At 47.1% G+C, this 25,498-nt stretch overlaps 1 protein-coding gene across 6 annotated transcripts in view; it reads right to left on the bottom strand.

Annotated features, from left to right (window-relative positions):
- Positions 1-1,679: 1,679 nt before the first annotated feature.
- Susd1 (sushi domain containing 1) overlaps positions 1,680-25,498 on the bottom strand; it is a 119,364-nt gene continuing 95,545 nt past the window's right edge. For 2 of the 6 annotated variants that reach the window (XM_041657838.1, XM_041657837.1), the window contains exons 13-18: positions 19,292-19,388; positions 16,107-16,365; positions 14,169-14,207; positions 12,444-12,505; positions 3,118-3,211; positions 1,680-2,400 (exon numbers count right to left, since the gene is read on the bottom strand). In XM_041657838.1, the coding sequence (XP_041513772.1) occupies positions 2,083-2,400; positions 3,118-3,211; positions 12,444-12,505; positions 14,169-14,207; positions 16,107-16,365; positions 19,292-19,388 (869 nt within the window). In that variant the 3' untranslated portion in view covers positions 1,680-2,082. The remainder of the gene's footprint in view (positions 2,401-3,117; positions 3,212-12,443; positions 12,506-14,168; positions 14,208-16,106; positions 16,366-19,291; positions 19,389-25,498) is intronic. The other 4 variants (XM_041657840.1, XM_041657839.1, XM_041657841.1 and 1 more) reach the window with 4 other exon arrangements.

A 25,498-nucleotide genomic window follows, 5' to 3' on the forward strand; every position in this document is an offset into this window, starting at 1 on the left:
CATACACATGCCACAGAACACATGTGGCGTTCCGAGGACAATCTGTAAGAATCAGCTTTCTCCGTCCACTGCGTAGGTCCCCAGGCTTCATGTCAGGTCGCCAGGCTGAGCCATGTCTCTGGCTCCAGATCTAGCTTTAGTGAGTGGGACTCAGGAGCCAGCTCAACACCGTAGTCTACAAGTATCCCTTGTCCTCCGTTAACTGGGAATCCAATTAAGGAGGGGGCAGAGGTCTTATGTTGTAAAATTTCTTTCTTCGAGCTTATGGGAAAACTAAGAAGAACGGCGGGGAAATGCCCACCGCCTGCTCCTGTTGTGTTTGTGCGCAGATCGACTCCATCGTAAGCTAGAACAATCAGAGGAAATAACAAAGTCTGTGTGTTTGCTGTTTTTGCAGCAGTAAATGCACTGTTTTTACATTTCTACACTGTACAACAAGCTGATAATTTACTTAACTCAGTGATTGAAGCAGAAGCTTTTTTTTTTTTAAGAGAGGTGAGATTTCTTCCTTTCAGTGGCAATTATGCTAAGACCCCACATGGGCAACTACATCTTGGACAGTTATCCTAGAACGCAAAATTAGGGAGTGCTGGAAATATTGGTCCCACGTAACTCAAAGGACAGAGGACTAGCAAGACCGACAGCTGGCACTGAATACACAGGTCTGGCTTGCCTCCCTCTGCCTGGCTTTTCCCAGTTGAGTAGAACTAGCCCCACCCTCCAGGTTGGAGCAGCTTTATGAGCAGTTCAATCGTGTTTCAGTCTGTTTTCTGTTCTAACAGAACAGCTGAGTATAGTGATTTACAAAGCACAAAGGAGCTGTTAACTTGGGTTCTGGCTCAGGAGCCTGGGAAGCCCAAGGGCATGGCCCGGGCATCTTCACAACTTCTGATGGGTCTCTTGATGTTTCACATGAAGGATGGACTCACAAGTATCCCATGCTCGTGTGGGAACTAAGCCAATCGCAGAAGAAAGGGGGAAAAGGTATTAACACCCCTAATACTCAATTCAGTTTGTAAAGGTCCCACACCAATCAAATTTCACCATGAGACAAAACAGATATAAGCCATAATCACTGGGCAACTCAGCTATGACCTCCACCCACAAACACCCTGCAAGCCGGCAGAGAACACACCAGTCATGGTCCTGGAAAGATTGTCTGTCTTCCTCAGGACCACAGGGGTGCACAGTTCCAGGACCACACTGTGTTCCACTTTGAGGTTGTACTACGTAACCACATGTCCTTCCCCTCCCCCTGTGCTTTGGATTCTGTAGGTCTAGTGAGGGAGGGAGGGAGAAGGAAGAGAGAAGCCACAGCCTTGGAGCTGAGCTGTGGTTAGAGAAGAAGCTGAAGAATACCAACTGGGTTTTTAAAGTCAAACTGAATACACTCTATATGTATATTCACTATGTGGACAGTAGGCCAGCCCTGCCTATAGCTAATGTTCATGGGCATCGTCTCAGTCACAGTTACTGAGGTGAAGCTAAGGTATGTCAATCACCATGATCCCCCCCCTCTCCCAACACTCATGCAGATTCTGGTCGTGAACTGCATGGATGCTGCTTTAACCCACTGTTTCTACATTACAGCCAAACCCAAATTTCTCAAGGGAGGCAGAGAACAATTTCATAGATGATGAGACAAAACCAAAACCAAACCAAGGAAAGAATGGGCAAAATTACAGAATGTGTTTTACTGGAAAGTAGGCATTACTTTTGATCTCACATAAACAACTAGAATTGTATCAAAGCCAGGCTGCCTAACAGTCATGCAGGGAACCCGAGAGGGTGGCCACGTTACTGTATTTTCTAATTAGTTCATCAGTAAACTGTAGGGAAGGGCTAATTCTAAAATGTTTGAAACGTTTGTTCATGACACTGTTCTTTATCCAACGACCTCCTTCACAAAACTAAGTTCCAGCCCAGACTTAAGTCCATCTCATTACCTACTGTGAAAGAATGAACCCTGAACTAATTAGCAGAGGTACCTAAAGTAAGATCCAGTGACTCCACATCTCAGGGTCTATGGCCTGGGCACAGCCAGTGTCTACAGGAGCTGATTCTCAGGGCTGTGGCCTGTGGTCAGTATGGGAGCTGACTCTCAGAGCTGTGACCTGTAGTCAGTATTACACTGGGCATGAGTCTCAAGTTCATGGACACACACTGATCCTGAAAGCATGAAGCACATAAAACAGTTCCCAAGTTTTCTCCTTCTGGAAAATTCCATAGAGATAGGGTTGGTGCCATCTTGAATTCAGGGATGAGGCCATGCTGGGATGGAGAAGGTTTCAGGTTCACACAAGGGCTCTGGATGGAAGTCACGCAGCCCAGGCACCTGAAAAGCTGTAGAAACAGCTGTCCATCATAAGGCAGTATTTCCAGGCGGTGCACACCAGCCATCTAGACATAGAGGAGGAAGAGAAGGCATAAACATTGCACACTCTACTGTTTCTTCACTGCGTGCCCCTCCAGTACAGCACACATTGATGTCTGCCAGCAGGGTCCCAGCGATGAAGCTGCATAGATCAGCCTGCCTGCTGGAGTAACCGGGCTGTCATCACTATCCCTACTTTTCCCCTGATCAGGGCATCCTCTTCCTGGGCGCCAATTTGTTGGAGAAGAGGCTGCTTGTTGGTTACCAGCAGTTTAGCCCCCAAATAATCACACAGAAATTGTATCAATTAAATCACTGCTTGGCCCATTAGCTCTAGCTTCTTATTGGCTAACTCTTACATATTAATTTAACCCATTTCTATTAATCTGTGCACTGCCACGTGGCTGTGGCTTACTGACTAAAGTTCCAGCATCTGTCTCCTGCAGGGATACATGGCTTCTCCTTGACTACGCCCTCTTTCTCCCAGCATTCAGTTTAGTTTTCCCTGTCTACTGCTATTCTGCTCTGTGCAGGCCCAAGACAGTTACTTTATTAACCAGTGGTATTCACAGCATGCAGAGGGAAATCCCACATCACCTTCCTTCTCCCAGCTTCGAGGTTAGTCATGCCGGCTTACCTGCTTCCTGTGCTCTGACCACCCTCATGCCCAGCTGTCCAGCATGACTCCCACCCCAGACTCCCCTCCGTTCCACTCATTCTTCAAAAGTGACGGTCTCACATACCACACCGCTGAGAAGGAGAGGAATGCAAGAATAGTCACAAAAGCCACGGAGCCCAGTCCGACACCCACCATCTGCTGCGGCGTGAGGGACGAGTCTGTGGGAAGAAACTGTAAGATGAGCCTGGAGCACGTCCCACCACGGTCCCCCCAGGAGCTCGCCATCCAACTGTGAACACTCTCCTTTAACCCAGAGCTGGGCTCCAGTTAACAAAGAATCCCAAGAATGCCTCACAGTGCCTCTGTGTCCCCAACACAGGTCCTGCAGAGGTCAGACCTCAGGAAACCACAGTTTCAAAGTATTTCTAAAAAGGAAGCATAAAACCAGATCATATTAAAGCCTCAAGGCTTGTGGACACACTAAAGCTACAAGATACATGCTGTGTGCAGAGCTCCTCTCGGGACAGTTACACTTGATAGCTTTTTACGAGCCATCTCCTTCCACATGGAAGATGTTACTCTGACATCCTCTGAACTTGGGCTTCGGTGTCAGCCAGCACCAGCGGTCACAAACATGTTTTGTTGAGCAGCAGTGCCTCCATTTCCCCATATTATTAGCAGGACAGTACCTCTCTGCTCTGCTCAGCAGGTTTCTCTAAGGATTTTTTAAAAGTCCACGTAAAAGCGCTTAGAACACATGTGCTATTTGGGGAACATCACATGACAACTCCAGGGAGATCCCTGATTACAAACGGAAAAACACTCACATTTGTGGTGCACATTTGGGCCAAGAGACTTAATGCAGAGCCTCGTGACTTCAGCAAAGGCCCTGTTTTTCTATTGGGAAACAGCAGCCACTGTGTGACATGCACCATTGTGAGCACCTCACTGGGGTTAACTAGGTCTCCTGTGGTAGTTAATCCTAAATGTCAGTTGGATTGGGTTGAGAGACACTTGGGAGCTTAGGAAACTACACTCCTGGGTGTGTCTGTGAGATGGACCTTGGAGAGGGAAGACCTACCCTGGACATGGGCATCACCACCCAATCAACTGGGGCCTGGATGAACAGATGCAGGAGAAGGGGGCTGGCTGGCTGGGGCTTGCCTTCCCTCTCTTTGCTTTCTACAAGATGAGCAGCCTCCTCCAGCACATACTGCGCTAGTTCATTCAAGTCAGAGCAACGGAGCTAGCCGACCTTTGACAGACACCCCTGGAACCATGAGCCCCAATACACCTTTCACTCATGAAAGTTGTTTGTTCAGTTACTGTGCTATCCTGGTGAAAAAATGAACTCATCCAGCTCCTAATAAATTCTTATACTGAGGATCATTGTTAGTCCCTCTTTACAGATGAGGGGCTGGGGCACAGAGTAATTACACACAGCTCAGACGTCTAGGACCAGCTTAAGGGCAATTTGGTCCCAGTGGAAACTCTGTGGGGTCCCTGGCACCCACAGGTACAGCCATACACTACACTGCTTTTAACAGTCAAGCGAAACTCACTATCCCAGGAAGTGTTGTTGCAAGACTTTCTAGAAAACATAGTATACATCTATAATTCCAGCACTTGGGAAGCTGAGGCAGGAGTCTCATGAGTGTGAGGCCAACCTGGGTTGCATAGTTAGACCATATCTTAAAATGACAATGACAACAAAAAAAAAGAAAGAAAAAAGAAAGAAAGAAAAAGAATTATACTTTGTGTATTCAGATCCAGAGGGTCTGGACACTTTACAAAGCTAAACTGTCAAATAGAAAGAGGAGCGGTGAGGAAATTGGAAGTTACTTGTATCTTAAATATAAGAAGATTTGATCACAGGACATAAAGACAGTAGAATGTTATCATAGGGAAGAATATGCTAGAACAAAGCCAAGTGTGTTGGAACAAAGTCAGCTCCCCGTCAAGCCATTTCACAGCTTGAGCACTAGAATGATGGTGTCCAAGTCTCTGTCTCAATACCATCCCTTTCTCCCAGTGGAACTTCAAACCAGTGCATCAGCAGTGTGTGTTAGTTTCCTTACTGAGGAGTGCTCTAAGCACATGGAAACTGGAACCACAACACCCAGCTTCAGGGTGACTGTGAGAAATAATGACATGAAACAGCCAGTCACCCAGCAAACAATCAGCAAGTGTCAGTTACTGTTAACCATTGTTCCCATTGTTGTGTAACTGTTTCAAATGAGTGAAACAATAAATTACCTATAACTGGTAAAGAGAAAAGAATGCCTAATCAGAAGAAAGTGTCTGATTACTAAAGCTTATTTCATATACCAACATAAGACTCAGGTAAAGACTTAAATTGAAATATAAAAGAACGGAAAAATGTTGGTGAACGTTTATATAACATTAAAGTGGGTGAGAATTGTCTGGTTACATTTATCAAATCTGGAGCCCTCTAGACTTAACCGCATTCATAAAGCATGTGTTTTATATACACAAAATTACCATTTGTAAGGTTAAAAAGCACCATTTGCACAATTAGTGAGGTTTGGGGTTTTTGAGAGAAAATGCTGCCTTTAATCCCAGGGTTTGAGAGGCAGAGGCAGGCAGATCTCTGAGTTCAAACCCAAGCTGCACTACACAGGGAGTTGCAGGACAGTCAGAGCTACACAGAGAAACCCTGCCTCAAAATAGAACAAAAATAAACAAACAAAAAGTAAGAAAGAGAGAGAGACACACACACACAGAATTCAGCGTTGGAGACGGGGTGGGGGGTGAGGAGAGGCGGGTATTTTCACTGAGAGCTTCACACAGCTAACCCTCCTCTCCAGTTTTCGTTATCAGTGTTTTCCCTTATATTTTCCCCATATACTTCCTCCACATTTTAATCTTTGCTAAATGAAAACACTGAACCGAAGGACTGTGGGCTGGAGTCCACGCTGTGTGGGTCCTGGATTTCTATTCATTCATCAGGAGTTACTAGTTGGGTGACGTCAGCTTTGCATCATCAAATGGGCCCACTTCTAGGCCCGTCTACAGCCCTCCTATCCCCTGTGTCCACAGGGGAGTTGTTAACTGTTATCAGAAGTCAGGATACACCCTTGTCTGCCCGACTTCCTTGGCCGCTGAATGAGTTCGCGGAAGGAGGGACACCTAAGTGACCTCATGCTTTGAGCTGACTCACTAGAAACACTGTCACTGCTGCTATCAGAGAGAGCCAAGCCATCCCGTGACGCTCTGGCCTGCCCTTCACTTTACGCTATCTTCGGGAACACTTTCGGTGGCGCCTCCTTTGTACAAAGTCCTCGTCCAGTCCCCGGTCCCAGCCTTCTCCTCCAGACCTCACAAAGGTCATCTGCAGTTGTTTATCTATGTGGAAACTGTGTGGACCTGCTCTGATGCGCTTCATAGAAGTGAAGGGGCATCACCCACTCACAATCCAAAACGACAGAGGCAAAGTCGGAGCCCAGGAATCCAGCTTCCTCCAGACCATCCACCCATAGCACCCTCCTCAGAAGTGGACCCACTTAATCCTTGCTATAGACACTATTATTAAAGGGTGGCCTGTGGGGCTCATGCAGTGGACGACTAAGAGGTTAAGAACACTGGCGGCTCCTCCAGAGGACGGGAATTCAGCTCCCAGTGCCCTTGTTGGGCAGCAGCTCACAGCCCCCTACACCTCCAGCTCCGAGGATCTGACACTCTCTTCTTGCCTCTGAGGGTGCTGCACTCATATGGCACACACTCACACAGACACAGGCACAAGCATAAACGAAAAGAAACAAGGAGTGGCCTTGATTTATTTGCACAGCATCATCTGGGCTTTGGCTCCCAACATGATGTCCAGTTCTTGGTTACAGGGCTTTGGGCTCACTTTGCATACAGACTCTGAGTCTAAGCACACTCTTGTCTGTCTGTCTGTCTCTCTCTCTCTCTCTCTCTCTCTCTCTCTCTCTCTCTGTGTGTGTGTGTGTGTGTGTGTGTGGCCTTCAAGAATGCCTTACTAATAAAATTTACAAGTGGCCAATTTGGATTATAGTTTTTTATAGTCTTGCCATCTCTGGCTCCACTCCCTTCCACAGTCTCATGCTTGGGACCTTTGATTTTCCTTTCCTTCTGAATCATCTGTAGAATATTCTCTTGGAAACTCGGCTGAGTGACTCATGCGCCGTGTTAGTCATTCTTAGAGAAAGTAAATACCTTTGAACCATAACCCTCTTCTCCACAGACTCTGCTCTCGGACTAAACAGTGAACCAGCCTCTCTTTAATCCGTCCCTGATAGGTCACAGGTGCTGAAGAGGAAGTTAGACCCTGGGACAACCTGATGACTTCCTCCTGGTGTTGACACATTGTTTGCAGAGCTGTGCTCAGGTATGATCACTTCCCGAAAGCAACAGTTGCCATCAAACGCTACAAATAAATTAGCACCGTGACTCAGGCTGGCTTGGGACAGACATATCCAGAGAGCAGCTGCTGCATCAGTTTGAGCACAGAAGGGCAAGAGTAATGATACAGTGTGTTTAATTTAATTTCTATGTGTTATTTTCGGGTCTTCTTATTTAAGTTCCCTGCAAGGGGGCGAGGGCTGGAAAAGGGGAGCAAAGCAGGAAATAAACTCAGAGGTAATTAATGTTTGATAAAACAGCAAGCAAGGATGCCGGGGTTTTATTGTAACCTAACACACTGCTGTAAGTTTAGATAGCTCTAAGTCCACTGATTGGCTCGCAGTTCTGTGGTTCCAGGTTCAGATCCACTGTGACAGGTTCTCTGCTCAGCCCCTTCTCAGGGCTGGACTCGGGGTGCTGAAGGGCCCTCCTTTCCTTCTGGAGGGAGGAGTGCATGCCCTAGTTCATCTCGCTGTCGGCCAAAATGTGTGCGTGTGCACATGCGTGCATGCGTGTGTGTGTGTGTGTGTGTGTGTGTATAGAAAGAGAGAGAGTCCAGTATCCCTAAGGGACTGATTCCAGAAAACCTTACCCTAAGATACCAGAATTTTGTAATATTAAAGTCTCACAAGAACTGTGTTTGCATATAACCTATCTACAATCTCTTTCATACTTTTCATTTGTCTCTGGACTACTTAGAACGGTGCAAACAACGTAAATGCTCTGCCAACAGTTGATTCGCTGTATCGTTTTTGGATAATGACAAGGGAAAGGCCCACCTCCGTGATCTCCATCTGCAGTTGATGGAATCCCCAGATGCAGAACCCTGGAGTCCAGCCCTGGCTGACTCTGGGTACCTGCACGTCCACCTTAAGCTTGTAGCTTGAAGTTTTTCTCTGTTTATTTAATTTGACAAGTATTAAATCTGCGCTCCATAGAACGGATGGCTGCCTACCTGCTGGATCCAATGCGCTCTAAGTGAGCACCTAATGTACGCCAGGCAAGGATCCAGTTTTCTGTTTTCTATGTTCTCTCCAAGTGCCTGAAACCTCATAGAAAAAGACAACTGCCAGCTGCTCTGCAGTGTGGGAGAAGAGTTAAGGAAAAAGAGAGAGGAAGGTGTGGACCCTAAGGAGCTCTGAAGAGCTTCCAGCAGAGGGTGTTTGGTTTTCATCCTGAGCAAGCGAACAGCAGCAAGCAGTGGGTCACAGGTAGCTGACAGCGCATTTGGGTGGGAGTAATCGAGTCGCTGTGTGAGCCAAGGCCTTAAAGAGAAAAGCAGAGAATAGCTAGGATGCCCATCGGAATGGAGGAGGAGGAGAGAAGCGATCATCTGAAGCTGTGTTGGTGTCAAACTGGGGCCTCAAGACACAGGCTGGAAAGCAATGGGAAAGCCCAGAAGAGGCTACCAAAGGCAATGCTAGCATGAGCAGTGCAGTTCCCACATGAGTCCGGCAGCAGCAGGCAGGCTGGGAGGAAGAGGGGAAACCTGAACTGTAATGGGAGATGGACGAGGAGGCTTTGCCATCTGTCTGTGAGACAGGGTAGAGGCCCGAGCTCTGTATGACCAGAAATGAAAGCCAGTGCAGCCTGCAGGCTGGAAGAGAACTGGAGAGTCACCAGTGACTTGGGTTTCACTCCTGTGTCTGCAGAATGCCCTGGATATAGCTTGCCATCATCTGCGTGACTCAGGAAATCACAGGCTCACAGTACTTTGTGGCTGGAAGGAATCTCAGCCCAGGCAGAAGCAACTGAGGACCAGCCAAGTTAAATACCATTTCAAAGACACTGTCTGATTGGGAACTTGACTGAGGCAAGGACGCCCAGGACTTGGCATTTGGCATCAAATGCAGCTCCCTGGCTCTATAGCTTTCTTGCTGGTGGCACTGTGTAAAATATAAATACAAAACTCAGCACTGGCCAAAGCCAGAATAGGGTCAAGGCTGTGCATGAAGGAGCTGGAATGACTTGGGGACAAAGCTGGATCACACTTCTCTCCAAATTACCTTCTGAAGTGGGAGTGTCCTAGTTAGAGTTATTATTGCTGCGATGGAACGCTGTGACCAAAAAGCAAGCTGGAGAGGAAAGGGTTTATTTGGCTTATACTTCCACATTTTAGTCCATTATTGAAGAAGGCCAGGACAGAAACTCAAACAGAGCAGGGACCTGATGGCAGGAGCTGATGCAGAGGCCGTGGAGGAAAGCTGCTTACTGACTTGCTCCCCATGGCTTGCTCAACCTGCTTCCTTATAGAGCCCAGGACCACGAGGAATGGCACCACCCATAATGGGCTGGGCCCTCCCAGATCAGTCACTAACTGAGGCTCCCTCCTCTCCAGTGACTGTAGCTTGAGTCAAGTTAACAGAAAACTAGCCAGCATAGGTCTCCACTTTTTATTTATTTATCATCATTATTGTCATCATCGTTTGGGTTTTTGAGACAGGGCCTCACTATGTTTGTAGCCTTGGCTGTCCTGGAACTCACTATGTCGATCTCACTATGTAGACTAGGCTGATCTCGAACTCAGAGATCCGCCTGCCTCTTCTCCTGAGTGTTGGGATTAAAGGTTCTCCGTACTGATTTCTCAAGGATGCAGAGGGAAGGACGCTTGCAAAAGCCACTCCGATATTCTCAAAATCCTTCCCAGTTACCACGGAAGAACCACAGCCTCCTCTGTGGCTGTTTTGTCTGCCTGGTTTGAATCTTTCCCAATCATATCAAACAGTTACTGGACAGAGTGGATTCCAGAAGCTGTCGTTTGAAAGCCTGCACGTCTTAATTCGCATCCCTTTTACTTAGAAGAGCTCTATTCTGCCCCTGGAGCTTCGGGGAGGGCACAGGCTGAGAGTGTTTCGGATGTTAGAATGTGTGATTGTTTCCCGTACCCTTCATTAAACCACTTCAGAAAAGCAAGCCCAGCCAGGCCGCACACACCTCTGGTTAAGACGGCTATCTACAACACAAAAAGGCTGTCAGATAACTCACCTGGCCCAGATCCAAAATCAACTTCTCTACCCTTGTTGAAAAAAGTTTTGAGCGGAGATATAAAGAAGGAAAGTCAGATCAAGGGAAAGGCAGACAGACAGAAGCCTCTTTCCCTCCGCCCCTCCTCCACGCGTCCTACTAAGGCCTCTCCTGACAGGGGAACAGAGCATCCATTGTGAAGTTCATCCCTGGCAATCCCCAAAGCAGTTGTGCCTGGCTGCCTCATCACTCCAGCACGGGTGGGGTGGAAGGAGTTAAAGGAACAGCGTGACCCAAGAGCAGAGGGCGACATTCCTCAGCCTGCTGCCAGGAAAAGGTCCATACTCAAAGGTTATAAATTTAACAAGATTTCTGGGATTAGCTACAACTAATGGAATTCCCGGGAATCAATTCCACTGGCTGGCTGCCTATTGGTTTTAAGAAATGTCCTGCCAGGGAAGCCTAACAAACAACCATCTATGATTACTCAGTCCCCGGGGGGGGGGGGGGGGGGAGGCAGTTTCCCAACCCCTTGGAAAACTCTGTCCGTGGAAAAGGGAAGGTTTTAAACGGCCTAGCGCCCATCTGCAAGAGCCAGCTCTGGAGGAAGGAGGACTGTCAGGAAACCTAAGCGTGCCCCACGCACAGGAGGCTTTACCTACCCAGGAGGTGGCCTCTGTCAAAGGCACCGCTGTCTGCCATTTGATGTCACATACTAAAGTTTGAGAATGATTACGTGTTCCATGTATCGCGGTTGCACATCTGGATCTGATCAAGAAGAAAGCACAGCTCCCAGATTCCTGGCCTTGGAGCTGGATGCAGCAACCCACCTTTGAACTATATGTCCTTTTCCTACATTCCTTTTGGGTTGTGTTTTTGTTTTTCTATATGTAGGATAGTTCCATTTTGTTAATAAATTATTCTTCTTAATCTATTATAATTACGCATCATTTAACAGTGGAGACAATTCTGAGAAACGTGTCAGTGGGTCATTCTTCATTATAAAAACATCACAGAACGTTCTTCAGCAAAATAACATGACTGGCTATGTCTCTAGCTGACACAAACTTGCTGTTCCCTTTGAGGCCGGGTCTTGTTATGGATCCCAGGCTGACCTCAAACTCGTCCTCCTATATTTGCCCCCTCAATGCTGGGATACAGGCATATGGGATCCACACCAAGCTTTAGGGGATGCAATCTTACGTGACTTCCCCTGTTGCGGTGATCCACCACGTGACTGAACTGTCATGTGATTGAGGCTGTGTATGTGTGCATACACAGTGTATATGTGTGCACATGGTATACAGCCAAATAGCAGGTCTCGGGCTTCTGCAGCTCTTGTTTTGGTTGGTAACCAAGCTCTCCAGTGCCCTTAAACTTGAAAATAATCTTCCCCCTTCTCACTGCCACTCTCGTTGAACAACTGCTTACACCGCTCTGCCCCCAAAGAGCCAAAAACACAAAACCCAAGGCAAACTGATCCCTATCTCAAATCAGGGATGACACAGCCATTGAAAAGTCACTTACGCTAGGGGGAAGTGCTCCTCTAAATCGTAAAACCCTATACCCACTGAAGTTGCTCATCTGGAGGATCTTGGGGGCCCTTCTCTCCAACCACATGGCTACAGTAGGAAAATAGAGGCCCACTGACACAGCAGAGACAAGAGGCTGATAGCAAAAGTGGTCCCCACTCATGGTATGGAGTCCAATGTCTTGAAGACTGATGACATCATTTTTCCCCCCAATACAGAGTTTCTCTGTAGCTTTGGAGCCTGTCCTGAAACTAGCTCTTGTAGACCAGGCTGGCCCCAAAGTCACAGAGATCCACCTGCCTCTGCCTCCTGAGCGCTGGGATTAAAGGTGTGCGCCACCACCACCCAGTTTAGCTTTTTGTATAATTCCACGAGTTCCCACCTCTTTGGTAAAGGCTTTGCATTTAAATATGTCATATACACCCTATGACATGAGAATGTCTGCAATTTTCTGAAGGTCCTTTAACTTGTTGTCACATAGGACAATTTAAAATGAGCCCTCAATATAAAACTGGTACTGCAGCTTGAAGATGGGAGAAGGACAGAGTGCATAGGAAGAACAGGGTTTTACCTTTCACCTCGGCCCAGATGGCACAGGAGTATCTTCTCACCTGGGGGGAAGCAGAAGTCCACCTAAGTAGAAGGCACACAGCATCATCTTAAACAACGTAACACCAACTCTGATACCCGCAGAGTCTCAGCCTTTCAAACTCTAATGCCAACTAGAAAATCTTTTGAGTCCTATCTAGCTTTTATAAGTGTGTGCGTTTGTTTTATGTTGCTCGGTAATAGACCCAAGGCCTCACACATGCTAGGCAAGGCTTTGCCACTGAGCTACAATCCCAGCCCTGCCTCTTACATCTTATAATTCAGCCATGGATCATCAGTATTTAAGGGGCTCGCATGGATAACGGGTATAGGATTGGCTCTAGACGTCACTTCTGGGTGTTTCCGAGAGGTCCCAGAAAGCTCACACCATGAGGAGACAACAGAACATCAGGAACATCATTTCTGCTGCCAGCTCGAAGCAACTGGCATGGGCTGCTTGAGGAACTGTGCTGAAATTCTGAGACCACACCTAGGTTCAACAAGAAGCAACGATGTGTGTAACGGGTGAGCAATGAGAAGCTCTGGCAGATGATAACATTTCGTCTATCTGGGTGAGGCTTATCAACTTCATTCACCCCAAATGCATCCAAAAACCAGGAAAAAAGCAGCAAGAAGAAGCAAGAAACCTGAGCACCTCATCTTCTGGTCATTATTATCACATACATACCTGGTGATCAGGACGTCTAGGACTCCTGTGTATGACTAACGGCTCAGTGCAGTCTCTCCTGGGGGAAGAAGTTATAGGACAACCTCTCCAACCTTATTATGAGACTCTCTTTCACGTGACACACTTGGGCATTCTGGTTATGTTCTTTTGTTTTGTTTTGTTTGCTTGTTTTTCAAGATAGGGTTTCTCTGTCTGGAACTCCATTTGTAGACTATGCTGGCCTCAAACCTACAAAGATCTACCTGCCTCTGTCTCCTGAGTGATGATATTAAAGGCCGGTGCCACCATGCCATGATGGTTTTCATGATCTTAAAAGGGTTTTTTTTTTTTTGGTTTACTTTTTAATATATTTTAACTGAAATTTTCTGAAAAGCTTTAAATGGCCACAGGTTTCGAATTTAATTAAATTTTGTCTTCAGGCTAAGTTTTGAGATTAGGAATGAAGAAATATGTATGTCAAGACAAGAAGCAAAGGGCACCCCGATAGTAAGGTTATTAAGGAACTGAAAACATTGCAGCAGGGGCCAGGTAAAGCAGGAAGGTCATTGAGCTGATGTGCCAGGAGCAGATGCTCATTTTACAGAACTCACCCTGGCAGCAGACCGAGCAAGGACATGGGTAAAGTAAGAGGCAAGAATCTGAACGAGTGATGGGCAGAAAAAAGATGACGAACTACAGACACTGCTGGCGAAGGAAAAAGCAAAGAAAGAACAACTTTAAAATGGCATTCAGGTGATAGAACTGACCCGAGATGACTGAACAGACAAGAAGGCATGAACGAGGGAGGAGACGAGAATTATTCTTAGCACCTTCCCTTAGCTACAGGGCATAATGGGGCACGGATCAGGATAGACATACGGAAGAAAAAAATGGAGCTGTTGGTAGACATACTTTCAAAGCATACTGCGAAGACAGGGTGGGACTAGCATAAAGACAGACATATAAGTCCGCGAAGCAGACGCTAGCGTCCAGCGATGAAGCCTTGCATGTATGTCAGATGCTTTTGAAAGAAGCACTTACAATGGTTGGTGTGGTCAACTCAATGCAATCTAGAATCACCTAGAAAGAAAATCTCAGTGAGGTACCGTCTAGATCACGCTGGTCTGTAAGACTGTTTTGATCATTTTAATCAACGGGGAGACCCAGGCTACCATGGGTGGCACCACTCTCTATGTTTGGCTCCTGGACTTCGTCATAGTGAACAAAGTCTTTTGAGTAATACATATGCATCCCTTCTCTCTCTGCTCGTGACCATGACTAGCTGCTTCAGGTTCCTGCCTCGACTTCCCCAAAATAACGTGCTGCTACCTGGAATTGTAAGCTGAAGAAACCCCTTCCCCCTTAAAGTTGCTGTCTGTCAGGGCATTGTATCATCACAACAACTGGGCCAGGAACGAGAACAAACACCGAGAATTCAATGGGGGCTGGTCTTTCAACAAGTCATGTTGATGTGTAAAAACAACAGCAACCCCCGCAACCCAAAAACTGGGTTAGATTTGTATCTAATGCCAAATGTAAAAATTAACTCAAAATGAATCAAATGCCCAAAAGTAAGACTTACAACTACAAAACTCCTAGAAGCCAACGCAAATAAGAAGTTTCATGTCAGTGACGTCTTGTGACTCTGGTAACACAGGCAGCAAAATTTAACACTTTTGTGAATCAAAGAACATTATTAATAGTTAAAAAAAAAAAGCAGAACGAAAGAAAATATTTTCCATTTAATCTCATAAGAGATTAATATCCAAATTATAAGAGAACTCCAAACACCAAACAACAACAACAACAAAAAATCAAACAACTCAAATTAAAAATTAGTCAAGTACGATGGGCGGTGGTGGCGCATGCCTTTAATGCCAGCACTCAGGAGGCAGAGGCAGACGGATCTCTGTGAGTTCGAGGCCAGCCTGGTCTACAGAGTGAAGTTCCAGGACAGCTAGGGCTACACAGAGAAACCCTGTGAAGAAAGTGTTTGAATAGACACTTGATCTGAAGGAGAGGCAACCACCAAGTACTTGAGAAGATACTGACATCCTTAATCTTTAAGGAAAAGCAAAACAAGATCAGAGCTAGGCACTGCCTTGCACCCATGAGGGTGCCTCTCACATTAGCATTGTGAGGTAAGAGTATCCTCGGCTTTAGCTTCCCAGTTCCTAATCTCTGTTGTCACAAACTAGTCCTTGGCCTCTCTGCTACAAAGTCTTAAAAAGTGAGTCTGGATTTGCTCTCAGCATGCCAGAGGCAGGCACATCAGACTCCTGTCCTAGGCGGAATTCAATAGTGCCTGCTTTAAATATGAAGAGCCTTGTGATTGAGAGGGCTACATATTTTTGCTTCAAACCCTATCAGTCAAGAGATGTTTTCTTAGTATTCACGTAATTTTCCTAGTTTCCCACCCACAGGATTTTGCACCAAGTTTAGAATTCTCCTAGCTCATTACATTTGCTAATTAGTGAACGACACACAGCTGGAAGGGACGAGGCTTTCTGACGGGGGCGGGGTGGGGAGAATGGGGCCTGTGAAAAATAAGACAGTGCTGCCTTCTTTTTGGGTCTGCCACTCCCTCCTGCTTCCCTGGAAAATGAGGGGAGGCAGCCACCCGGGAGGGCATAAAGGAAGCAGCTGATCTAAATACTCCTTTTCAGCTCGGACTCCAGCGGTGTTGTCGAATCCGGTACTCATGAAGAAGCACTCAGCACTCAAAGAAGATCAATCCCAATGCAGATGCAGTAAGACCCCAGATGTGTGGGCTGTCACCTAGCGTGTCTCACCTGCCCACCCTTTAGAGAGACATCACTCATGAGGGGAGAGGCACAGCGTCTTTCTGTGGCTATTCCATGTGGCGCCCATCGCAGATACAGTGTGTGTGTGTGTGTGTGTGTGTGTGTGTGTTATTCAAACCATTTAAATCTCAGGGGAAAGAGAAAATATAGAGGTCACATCATTTTAAAACTGTACCTTATTCCATTCACTTGTGATCCGTACTAGGATGCAGTAATCGTGTCCTGGTTTCAAAGGGGCGTTGTAATATTCCCCATAGTACAGCCTGTCTCCGACAGGTATCTCCAGTGCATCATCTGGAACATCACTGGCCAATATTTCCGCAGCCACATAGCCATCAGCAAGAGAGGTGTTGCCAAAAAATGAAGTCATGCCTTCAGATCCACAAGAAAATGAGCTTTCCAAGGACAAAGGAAGGACCAGCAACTGGTAGGAGCTAAGAGAGGGGCGGGGAAAACAGAGACATTGCCCAGGGCCTGGTTAAGAAGGAAGACTTTATTCATCCTCAGGCCCTTAACCAGAAGTGTGTTTTATAAGCCCACCGTGTGCTCCCGTTTGGAGGACTGTGTGCTTGGGTTTCTTGAACTCATACTACACAATCAGCACTTTTGAGACACTAGAAACACAAGAGTGGACAAGAGAAACGGACGGCTTACACGGGATTTAGTGTCTGGCAGTTCCAACAGGCACTGACCTCCAAATTTACCTACAGCCAGTTGAGAAGCTAAGTCCCAGTTTTCCCAGCTGGGAGAAACTGATGCGTGTACCCGCGGCCTTGTGTGTGTCATATGGCGGTGCTTCACGTGGGCAAGCGAAGCCTGGCAGCGGGAGGGGTTTAGCAGTCACATGAAGGCCAAGCACCTACAACAGTGCATGTGCTGCGTCTGAAAACCGGCTCCAGACAGTCATGCGGAGACTTAAAACAGAACTCATGTGATTTACATTCCCCGCAGCTCAGAGTCTGACGCCAAGGCTCACGCCAACCCAATGAGCGGTCAGGGGTGAGAAGTCACCCTGAGTTAATCTGAGCTGACAGGACCCTGGGAAAGTAAAAAGACACACGGATCTGGTGAAAACATCCCCAAAATGAGGGCCTGGAAACACACTAACAATCAGGTGTCGGATTTATCCACCAAAGGGAAAAACTAGCCAATGAGAAGTGTCGGAATGGAAGGCACCTGATTGAATCACGCCTCCCTTCCCGTTCCTACCTACGCGGCCTTTATTTCCCCCCACTGGCGTCACAAACGTCTGAGCATCCACCTCTAACTGAACTTGGCAGTGGGGGATGCAGGACCGACTGCCTCTTGCATCTGCAGGTCCTTTCATATTTCTTCTGCTATGATCAACTCCCCATAACTGCTGGTTCGGTTGAATTTTCAATAAAGAAAAAAAATGCCTGGATCGGCATCAAATATGATTAGGGTGATTTCCAAAACTCATTAGGCCCCATAATTCCATTTCACCGCCAATTCTGTGCTTCCTGCTCCGCATTCCTAATGCCCCATTTCCTGCTCCCGAAAAGCACATGAGTCACTAGGTTAAAGGAGCGGGAGCCCCCCCCCAACCCCCCAGTAACTGTTGTGTTTGGAAAGGCTTCAGCCACCTGCTGTGTATCCAGCCAAGTCAGGTGTCCCTAGGACCCCAGTTTCCACAGAGTCTGGCTCACTTTCAGAAAAGGCCTCTGAGCAAAAGAGACTGAGTAAAACCTGCGGGCGCACAAATAGTCACCAGCGGCGACAAGAAACATCGCCCGTGGGGAACACCTGTGACAGCGTTTCTGGGGACTTGGAGGCTTGGTGGCCATGGGCAAGAGCCCCACACTGTCCAGAAACACATTCTCTATCTGTCTCATCCTACCAGGTAAGGGATAATGGTAAAGTCCAAGGCTCCCCTGCACCTAGCTGATGCTGTACCTTGCCCATGACAGGCGCCGCTCACAGGGCAGGAAGCGGCTTCCTGTTCAGCTTGGCAGTTACAGAAACGCTCAAGTCCCATCCCAAGCCTACTGGATCAAAGTCCCCAGGACTAGAGTGGAGAATGTTTGCTGCAGCTGAAGCATGCCCGTGCATTCCTGTTGGCTAGTAAAGATAAGAGACACTCGCCTCATGAGAGCCCAGGGACAGGCCTGATCGCCTGCCTACACACTGCCTGCTCCATGCCAGGGTTCACACAAAAGACTCGGAGCAGACTCTGGCCTGGCAAAGCTGCTCTCAGCGGCTCTAGCCAGGCAGCCAGGCTGGGGAATGGCATGCTCACCTTCTGATAAACAGCCCCGGTGATGCCAGAGAAGCAGTTGCAGTGGTTTGGAACCTGACCACCTGACCAGTGTGCAAAGACTTCTCCCCACGGCCCTCCCTGGATGACTCACCGGTCTCCACTTCCTGTTTTGAAAGCATCGGCTGATACCCTGCCGCAAGGGTAGGCTGTCATTTGGCTTTTCTTTTCGCCTTACGCAATTATTTGGCTTAAGTGTCACATCTGCTCTTGTAAATTCGTTCAGGCAACGGTGCCACGACTTCTGCTCCCTTCACAGCAACAGCACCACGATACTTTCCAGTAACTTACCAGGAATCCAGAAACAGAGCCTTCTGGGCAATGTGCTGCCCCTGAAAAGACTTGAACTTAACCTAGCCTGAAAGCAGGGCAACCCTCTCTCCAGACTTGCCTTTTAGAATACCTCACATTTATTTTTACCTTGATTGCACTAAGGCCACTACACAGAAAGGTCAGGAATGATAAAAGGCCATGTAGGTCATAACTCTTGACCTGGTTCTGCTGCTCCCATCCGCAGGCCAATCTTAAACTTCCTCTCTGAGAAGAGGGGTGAATTCAACTTCCCTAATCCTTCTACGACCTCCAACAGAGGTGAATTAATTCCATCCTAACTGCCATCTGGAATCCCAGCAGGGCACCAACTACACAGTGTCTTGCCTGTAACTCAATATGTGAACAGATAAAAAGAATTCTCTAAGTGACCTTTTCAAAAACTACTACACACCCCACCGCTCAGATCAGCCTGACGTGGAAGGAGGACATCCTGTCTCTGGGAAGTGAGACAATCCTTGTGTCCCCACCGTCAGGAAAGTGGGAAGTGAATGCAAGGGGCACTTTCTGATGCTGTCAGCTGAGGTCTGTGACCACAGAAACACTTCATTTCAGGAGCTGTGCTGCCCAGATGCTGGTCTCTGGTCCCTTATAAATCTCAGTCTTGAAAAGCCCAGTGGGTGCTCAAGGAAACAAAGCAAGAGACCCTGCTGCATTGGGCAATGCAACTACCCAAGTTCAGCCACCCACAGGGAAATCTTCTCACTCACATAGTGGGACCACTAGGCAACGGTGGGGAAAACACAGGTACTCACCTGATCGGTCCATTTACATCCTTGGCTTTCCTCAGCCGGCAGTGTGGTAGAGGCCCTCCTTGGACACTGAAAAATTCTACTTCCGGAAGTGGGGGCTCTGAAAACATTAAGAAGGAGAAAAGACGGGGGAACAAGAAGGCGGATCAAGTCAAAAGCGGTCCTCCAGGATGCCATGGAAGGCTTTAACCCAGAAAGTGAAATATCCACACACCGAAAGGACAGTGCTTGTATGAGCCCACCTTCGACAAGCATCTAGATTAGTCAAGTTCATAGTGGCCAAGAATGATGGTTGTAGCAAGGGGCTGAACTCACTGGAAGGTTTTGTGTGGAGTGATAAAAAGTTTGGAAACAGTAGGTCGTGCAACATGGTGAATAGCCTAAAGCTAAGAAAGCATATATTTAAAAATGACTAATACTGTCATATATATATATATATATATATATACACACACACACACACACACACACACACACATATAAAGTGATGAGCATGTTCTAACACCCACAGGAGATGGGGATGGGGTCCTGGTTTTGATGTTTGTTAGTAGGTGCTACGGTTTGGAGATGGCTTAAAGGTGTTTCCCAAAACTTCAGGCATTGGAAGCTTTGTGTCCAGAGTGATGATGTAAGAAGTGGAACCTTTCAGATGCAGAGCTGGTAGAAGGCCTAGCTGATCACTGAGGGTGATATTCCTGGGAGTGACTGGTGCTGGTTTCAAGGAGTGAGTTGGTTCCCAAGAAAGTAGGTTGTCGTGAAAGGAACAAGACAGGGTCCACTCTGCATGTGCTGACCACTAAGGCACAAGGACACTTCCCCACGTAAGCCACTATGAAGTCATCGAGAGTGGAGCCCTCACATGAGGTACCCTAAAGTGTGAGCTAAAGAAACCCGTCCCTTTTTCAGCTCTGCGCATTTTCTCACAGCAACAGAAAGAGGACCAGCATAGTACGAAGGACCAGTGGGCCAGATTTCTGCATCCTTTACAATCATGGCGCTCTGTGTGCCACCCCTCCCTGCTTCCAGCTCTTGACAACCAGATTCCCTGGAGGTTTTTCACTGACTGAGAAAAATACACTGACTGGATGACCCCAGGGTTCTACCACATCGCTGGCAGTTACATCCAGGATGTCAGTGCAGGCGTTGCCAGTCCGCCCGTGGGCAGCATAAGACGAGCAAATTGGGCACTGGTCACACTAGATGCATCCTGTCTATGCTTCACTTCGATGGAGGCTTCCTAGTAAAGCTACCGAGATGGGCAACATGTTTGGACACCAACATTTTCTCCCTCTCCCGCTGTTTCGACCTTGATCTCTGCAATGGGAACATCTATCTTCTCCAAAGAATTCTGAGAAAGGCTCACTTGCCTTTCTAGCCACATGAGTCATGGGGCAAACTATGTTTGGCTGTTGTCCCCCTCTGACCCCACCTGTTTGGTTTTTTTTTTTTTTGTTTCCCTTCTGCTTTTTCTTTTCAGGGTGTCACACGGACACAAGTCAGGTGTTTCCACTCCACTTCCTCCCTCCACGCACTAGACAAACCGAATCAGGCCGGTACGAAGCCAGGCCTACAACCGCCACACATCCTCAACCTCTCTGCAACTGGAGTGCCAAGTTTAAGATGGCAGAGTTTCTGGAAGCTTTCTTTTTGTGTCAGTTCAAGTTTGTTTCACCAGCAACAAAACACTTTTGTTGTTGTTTGTTTTTTTTGAGACAGAAGTTCTCTGTGTGACCCTATTTGTCTTGAAACTCATTCTGTAGACCAGGCTAGCCTTGAATTTGGAGATCCACCTGCCTCTGCCTCCTGAGAGCTGGGATTAAAGGCATGCGCCACCACCGCCCAGCCTCTATCTCACTGTCACGTGCAGTTTAAGTTTTCCTAAACTCAGAGGTGGGACCAGTGTGACGAATACTCTTGACATCTACACTTTCGACAGTCTAGAGATGGGAAAACTGAGAGTGTGAGTTCTCTGCCCAAGAATCCACACCCTCTAGCAGAGGCAGAATGGGAACACAGTGTCTGCCATTCACCTTTCTCAATTACCCCTCTTCACAGATCTCTTAAATGCCTGGCTCCACCAATTCTTCCACTCAGTGAATTAATAACATCCATTTTTAAAACACTGAATGAAGAAAGACTTTACAACGTGCTGACTCCAGGCAAAGACTCCATTTTCACAACTATTCTGTCGTACCAGAGGTCTCCCCAGTGTGGCTCACCCCGGAGAGACGAAGCAAAGTGAAGGAACAGAAATAATATTGACACAGTGGATAAGATCAAAGGCTCTTGCTTCTGTGCCTCTTGCCTCTAGCTGCCCCTCTATATAGTGGGACTAAGAACAACTAAGCCCACTTTGATCCTTCATCAGCACACTGAAGGGTGCAGTGCCTGTCACGATTGGTGTCCCTTAGAGCACCTTAAGCTCCCTGATCTGACCAGTTAGCAGCTTGAAGAATGTCACCCTGGATGATGCTAGTGCTTCTCATTGAAAGATGATTGTCAGCCAATCTATGGGATTTGGTGCAGAAAGAAAGATCTGTGTCACTGGTGCCATTGACTAACGACATCTACAAGATGCTTCGTTAATCTGCCGTGGTCAAGTCGGGGTCTTTGAGGAAAAGGTGCTGACCATCTCCATATTCATCCCTCCCCAAATCTGAAACACAAATTCTATTGAACTATTACAGCAGTTTAAATGTGTTGAATGTCTTCCTTCTGTCATATTTAAAAACAATAGATAAATTTAAGAAGCCATTTTCTCAGCAGCAGCTCCTCCCCCTCCCACACAGTTCCTCTGGGGCTGTCACCCACCGTTCTCCAAACCCTATCTGGCCTAGGCCCTGGGGATTATGGATCCCCACTGATGTGGGAAGGTCATTTGTCAATCTGTTGTTTCATTGGTTAATCAATAAAGAAAACTGCTTGGTCTGATAGGTCAGAAAATTAGGTAGGTGGAGTAGACAGAACAGAATGCTGGGAAGAAGCACCACATATGCCAGGAATGCCCATCTTTCCAGGTCTGAGCAAAACACCTCAGGCAAAAAGAAGGCAGAGCAGCGGAGCGAGAGCAACAGGGCACTGACAGCCCTTTCATGACGGATCTTTCTGTGCCTCAAGTGAGAGCCCTTCCCGGCCTTCCATCCGCAATCCAACACGTTCCACGGGCTTAAGCTGTTTTGAGTTGGTTCCTGTCATTTACAACCCAAAGAGCCTTGACTAATTTTAGAATGCTTCCAGCCACCCTCATATTCTGCTGAAGGGCAGAACACACAGCTGCGTGTGCATTGGAGGGAAGTCTGGCAGCAGGCCAGAAGTAGCTCTCACGCATTTGTGGGAGAAGGGCTGTGAATGTAGGCACATCCTCAACCCTTGGCTCACCAGCTGAGCTCTGGCAGTGGGGACAGATAACAGGGGGGAACGGGGAAGCCTAGGTCAGATCCGAGGTTCAGGAAGTAAGAGGCCACCGAAAGAGCTAGAGAAGACCTGAATTAGAAATACAGTGGAAGAATGGAAGACAGGGTGAACTTGAACTGGAAAAGCGCAAAGTCAGTGGTCTAGATCAGGAACGCTTTCGGTCTCAGGAGGGCCAGTGTAAGAGATACCAGAGAGGTAGGACAACATGGAAGACAGAGGATGGAGGAGCCTGTGAGTCACCCTGAGGTCTCAGCAGAGCTTGGAGAAAGTTTGGAAGTAGCTCATGTGCAATCTCTAGTGCTGAGGCCGACGGACGTGTGGAGCTGTCAGGAAGGAAGTTAGAAATCCACCTTAAATCTAGAAGAGCTTCTGAAGTCACCAGATGCAGGGGCACAGGTCAAGTCTCTCACTGCCAAGAGCCCTAGGAAGGGGACTCACTGGGAACAGGCCCTGCTTACAGGTCAGGCTTCACAAAATGCCTTTGTTGAGGGCCTGCCAAGAGGACTCCGGAGAGAGATTTCGAGCTGCATTTGAGAAAGATGGTTGCAGAAGCGATGAAGGAAAAGGCAGCGGGCCAGGCCAGGGCACCAAGCCCCTTCAGCTGAGACTAGGCCTCAGGCCTGAGAGCCATCGTCATGCTGGTGGTGGTCAGTAGGAACAGTAAAACAACAGTCCCGTATCCCACAGTTCCTGTGATTCAGCCCAACTGGAGAAACTGATCACGGGTGTTGCTCAATCTCTCTCATGCTCTTCTCAGCTGCTCCTCTGTTCTCCTCCAAGATAACTAATCTTAGTTCAGCTTGTCTCAACTACCCTTTCAATTTGTCCAGCTTCCTTCCACCCTAGAGAGGAATAGAAGCAAGCTCACTGGGCTTGGAGAAGGCAGGTCTAGGGGAACAGCAGGAAGGCTGTGTGTTCTTGGCTCCCAGTGTGGAATGCGGCTTGCAGTTTCGAAGATGCCACTGTCATCTGGCAGACAATCAGCATGTGGTTTCTAGAAGGCTTTGGGTATCCCTCGCTCAATCTGTTCCACACCCTACAATTCCTACGAAATGCAGAGGCTTGAACCTCAGCATGCTGATTCTCACGACACTTTGACATGACTTTCGGCTCTGTTACCCAGTGTTGGTTCCTCAGCTCCCAAGTTGCTGTCCTGGGTAAATCTGTTCTCCTTTCCATTGTCCTTAGTGATCCAAACTACCTCAAACTCAAAGCAAAACCAAACAAAACAGCCCTATCTAGGGTAGGAAATGCAGCCCTTTGTCCTGAGCACGTGGTGCGGAAGCAAGGCCAGATGCAGGCTTCCAGACTGTTCAGAAGCTCCAGTAACTTCAATCCTCTGCTAGAAGCAAACCACTAAAGGACATCAGGGGTGACAGTGTAAGAAAACCTTGAAGAGACCAGAGAAAAGTAACGACAAAATTACAGATATAGAACAGGGAAGAGCATGCAACCCGGGAAACCACAACCCAACAAGCTGAGAATGTAACACAGACATGATTTCAAAAGACGAGTGGGAGGGGCTTAAGAATGGAGGAAAAGAAAATCCCCGTGTAGACTGAGCTTCACGTCTTAAATCACAACACGGTCCAAATGAGCCTTGATTATTGCAAAGGTAAGAATACATTAGAGAACAAAATGACCCTAAATTTCGGAGATGGGGGACATCTTTTCTTGGCATCCATCTTCAGAAAACAAAACTCTAAGACATCGGTAGAATTTGTTACATGAAATTTTCAAGTTTCTGTTTGGCTGGAGAGACACATGATAGATACAATACTTTCCCCAGTGCCCAAGGATCTGAGTTTGGGTCCCTGACAGCCATGTGTAATCCAGGTATGTCAGTGTAGCCTCAGAGCTAGGGGTTAGGGAAGATAGGAGAGGCAAGAACTCCCTGGCTAACCAGTCTTGTCAAAATACTGAGCTCAAAGTTCTGCCTAAAGATAGATACATAAGTAAATAAAAAGGTGGAATACAATAGAGAAAGTTACACACCAACTTTTTGCTTCCATATTCACAGACATGTACACACGTGCACACACACATTCATACACCTATATGCATGCTCACCCATACATATACCGGACATGTGTTAAAATGTCTAAATGTCAAAAATAATGAAAAGAAAATTAAAAAATAAATTATCTTGGTATGGGAAGTATATAATATATATCTAAAGATTAATACTGTTAAAATAAGCAGATCACCAAATCAATAAAAGGAGATGCTATAAATACAAATGTTTAAATTTTTTTCACCTAAAACTTATGACAATGATTTTTTTAAAAAAGGGGAAATTTTACCTGTACTAAAAGTTAAGCAGGGCTGGAGAGATGGCTCAGCCATTAAAGGCTAGGCTCACAACCATAAATATAAAAGTTAAGCAAAGGCCCCAATTTTATGATGTGAGTACAAAGGATTAAATTAAAACATAATTCTACAACCTGAGAACTTGGCATAACGCTGCCTTTCCGAGATTTCTACAATAAAAGGGTAGGAAGAAAAATGAAGACACCTCTTTGCTAAACTTCAGGCTGGCTCCAGGCAACCACGAAGCACTCAATGGAAGCTCACAAAAACACGCCTGGGACCATCCACCATAAGTCACCAGCACACGGTCAGACAAGCCTTCCCCCACCCCTCAGCACAGCTGTGAGGTTCAGCCCTTCCCCCTCAGCATTTGCATAGGTATTTGTGTGTAACCAGTTCATAAATAAGTTCATAAATACTGCCTGCATTCAAGAGCTGGGTGTCAGCATGGTCCTGCCACACCCATGACACATTCAAGTGCTGGGT

This window comes from Microtus oregoni, unplaced genomic scaffold (genome assembly GCF_018167655.1).
Source record: "Microtus oregoni isolate MIOR12 unplaced genomic scaffold, Mior012 000008F_ref0000371, whole genome shotgun sequence".
Classification (NCBI taxonomy): domain Eukaryota; kingdom Metazoa; phylum Chordata; class Mammalia; order Rodentia; family Cricetidae; genus Microtus; species Microtus oregoni.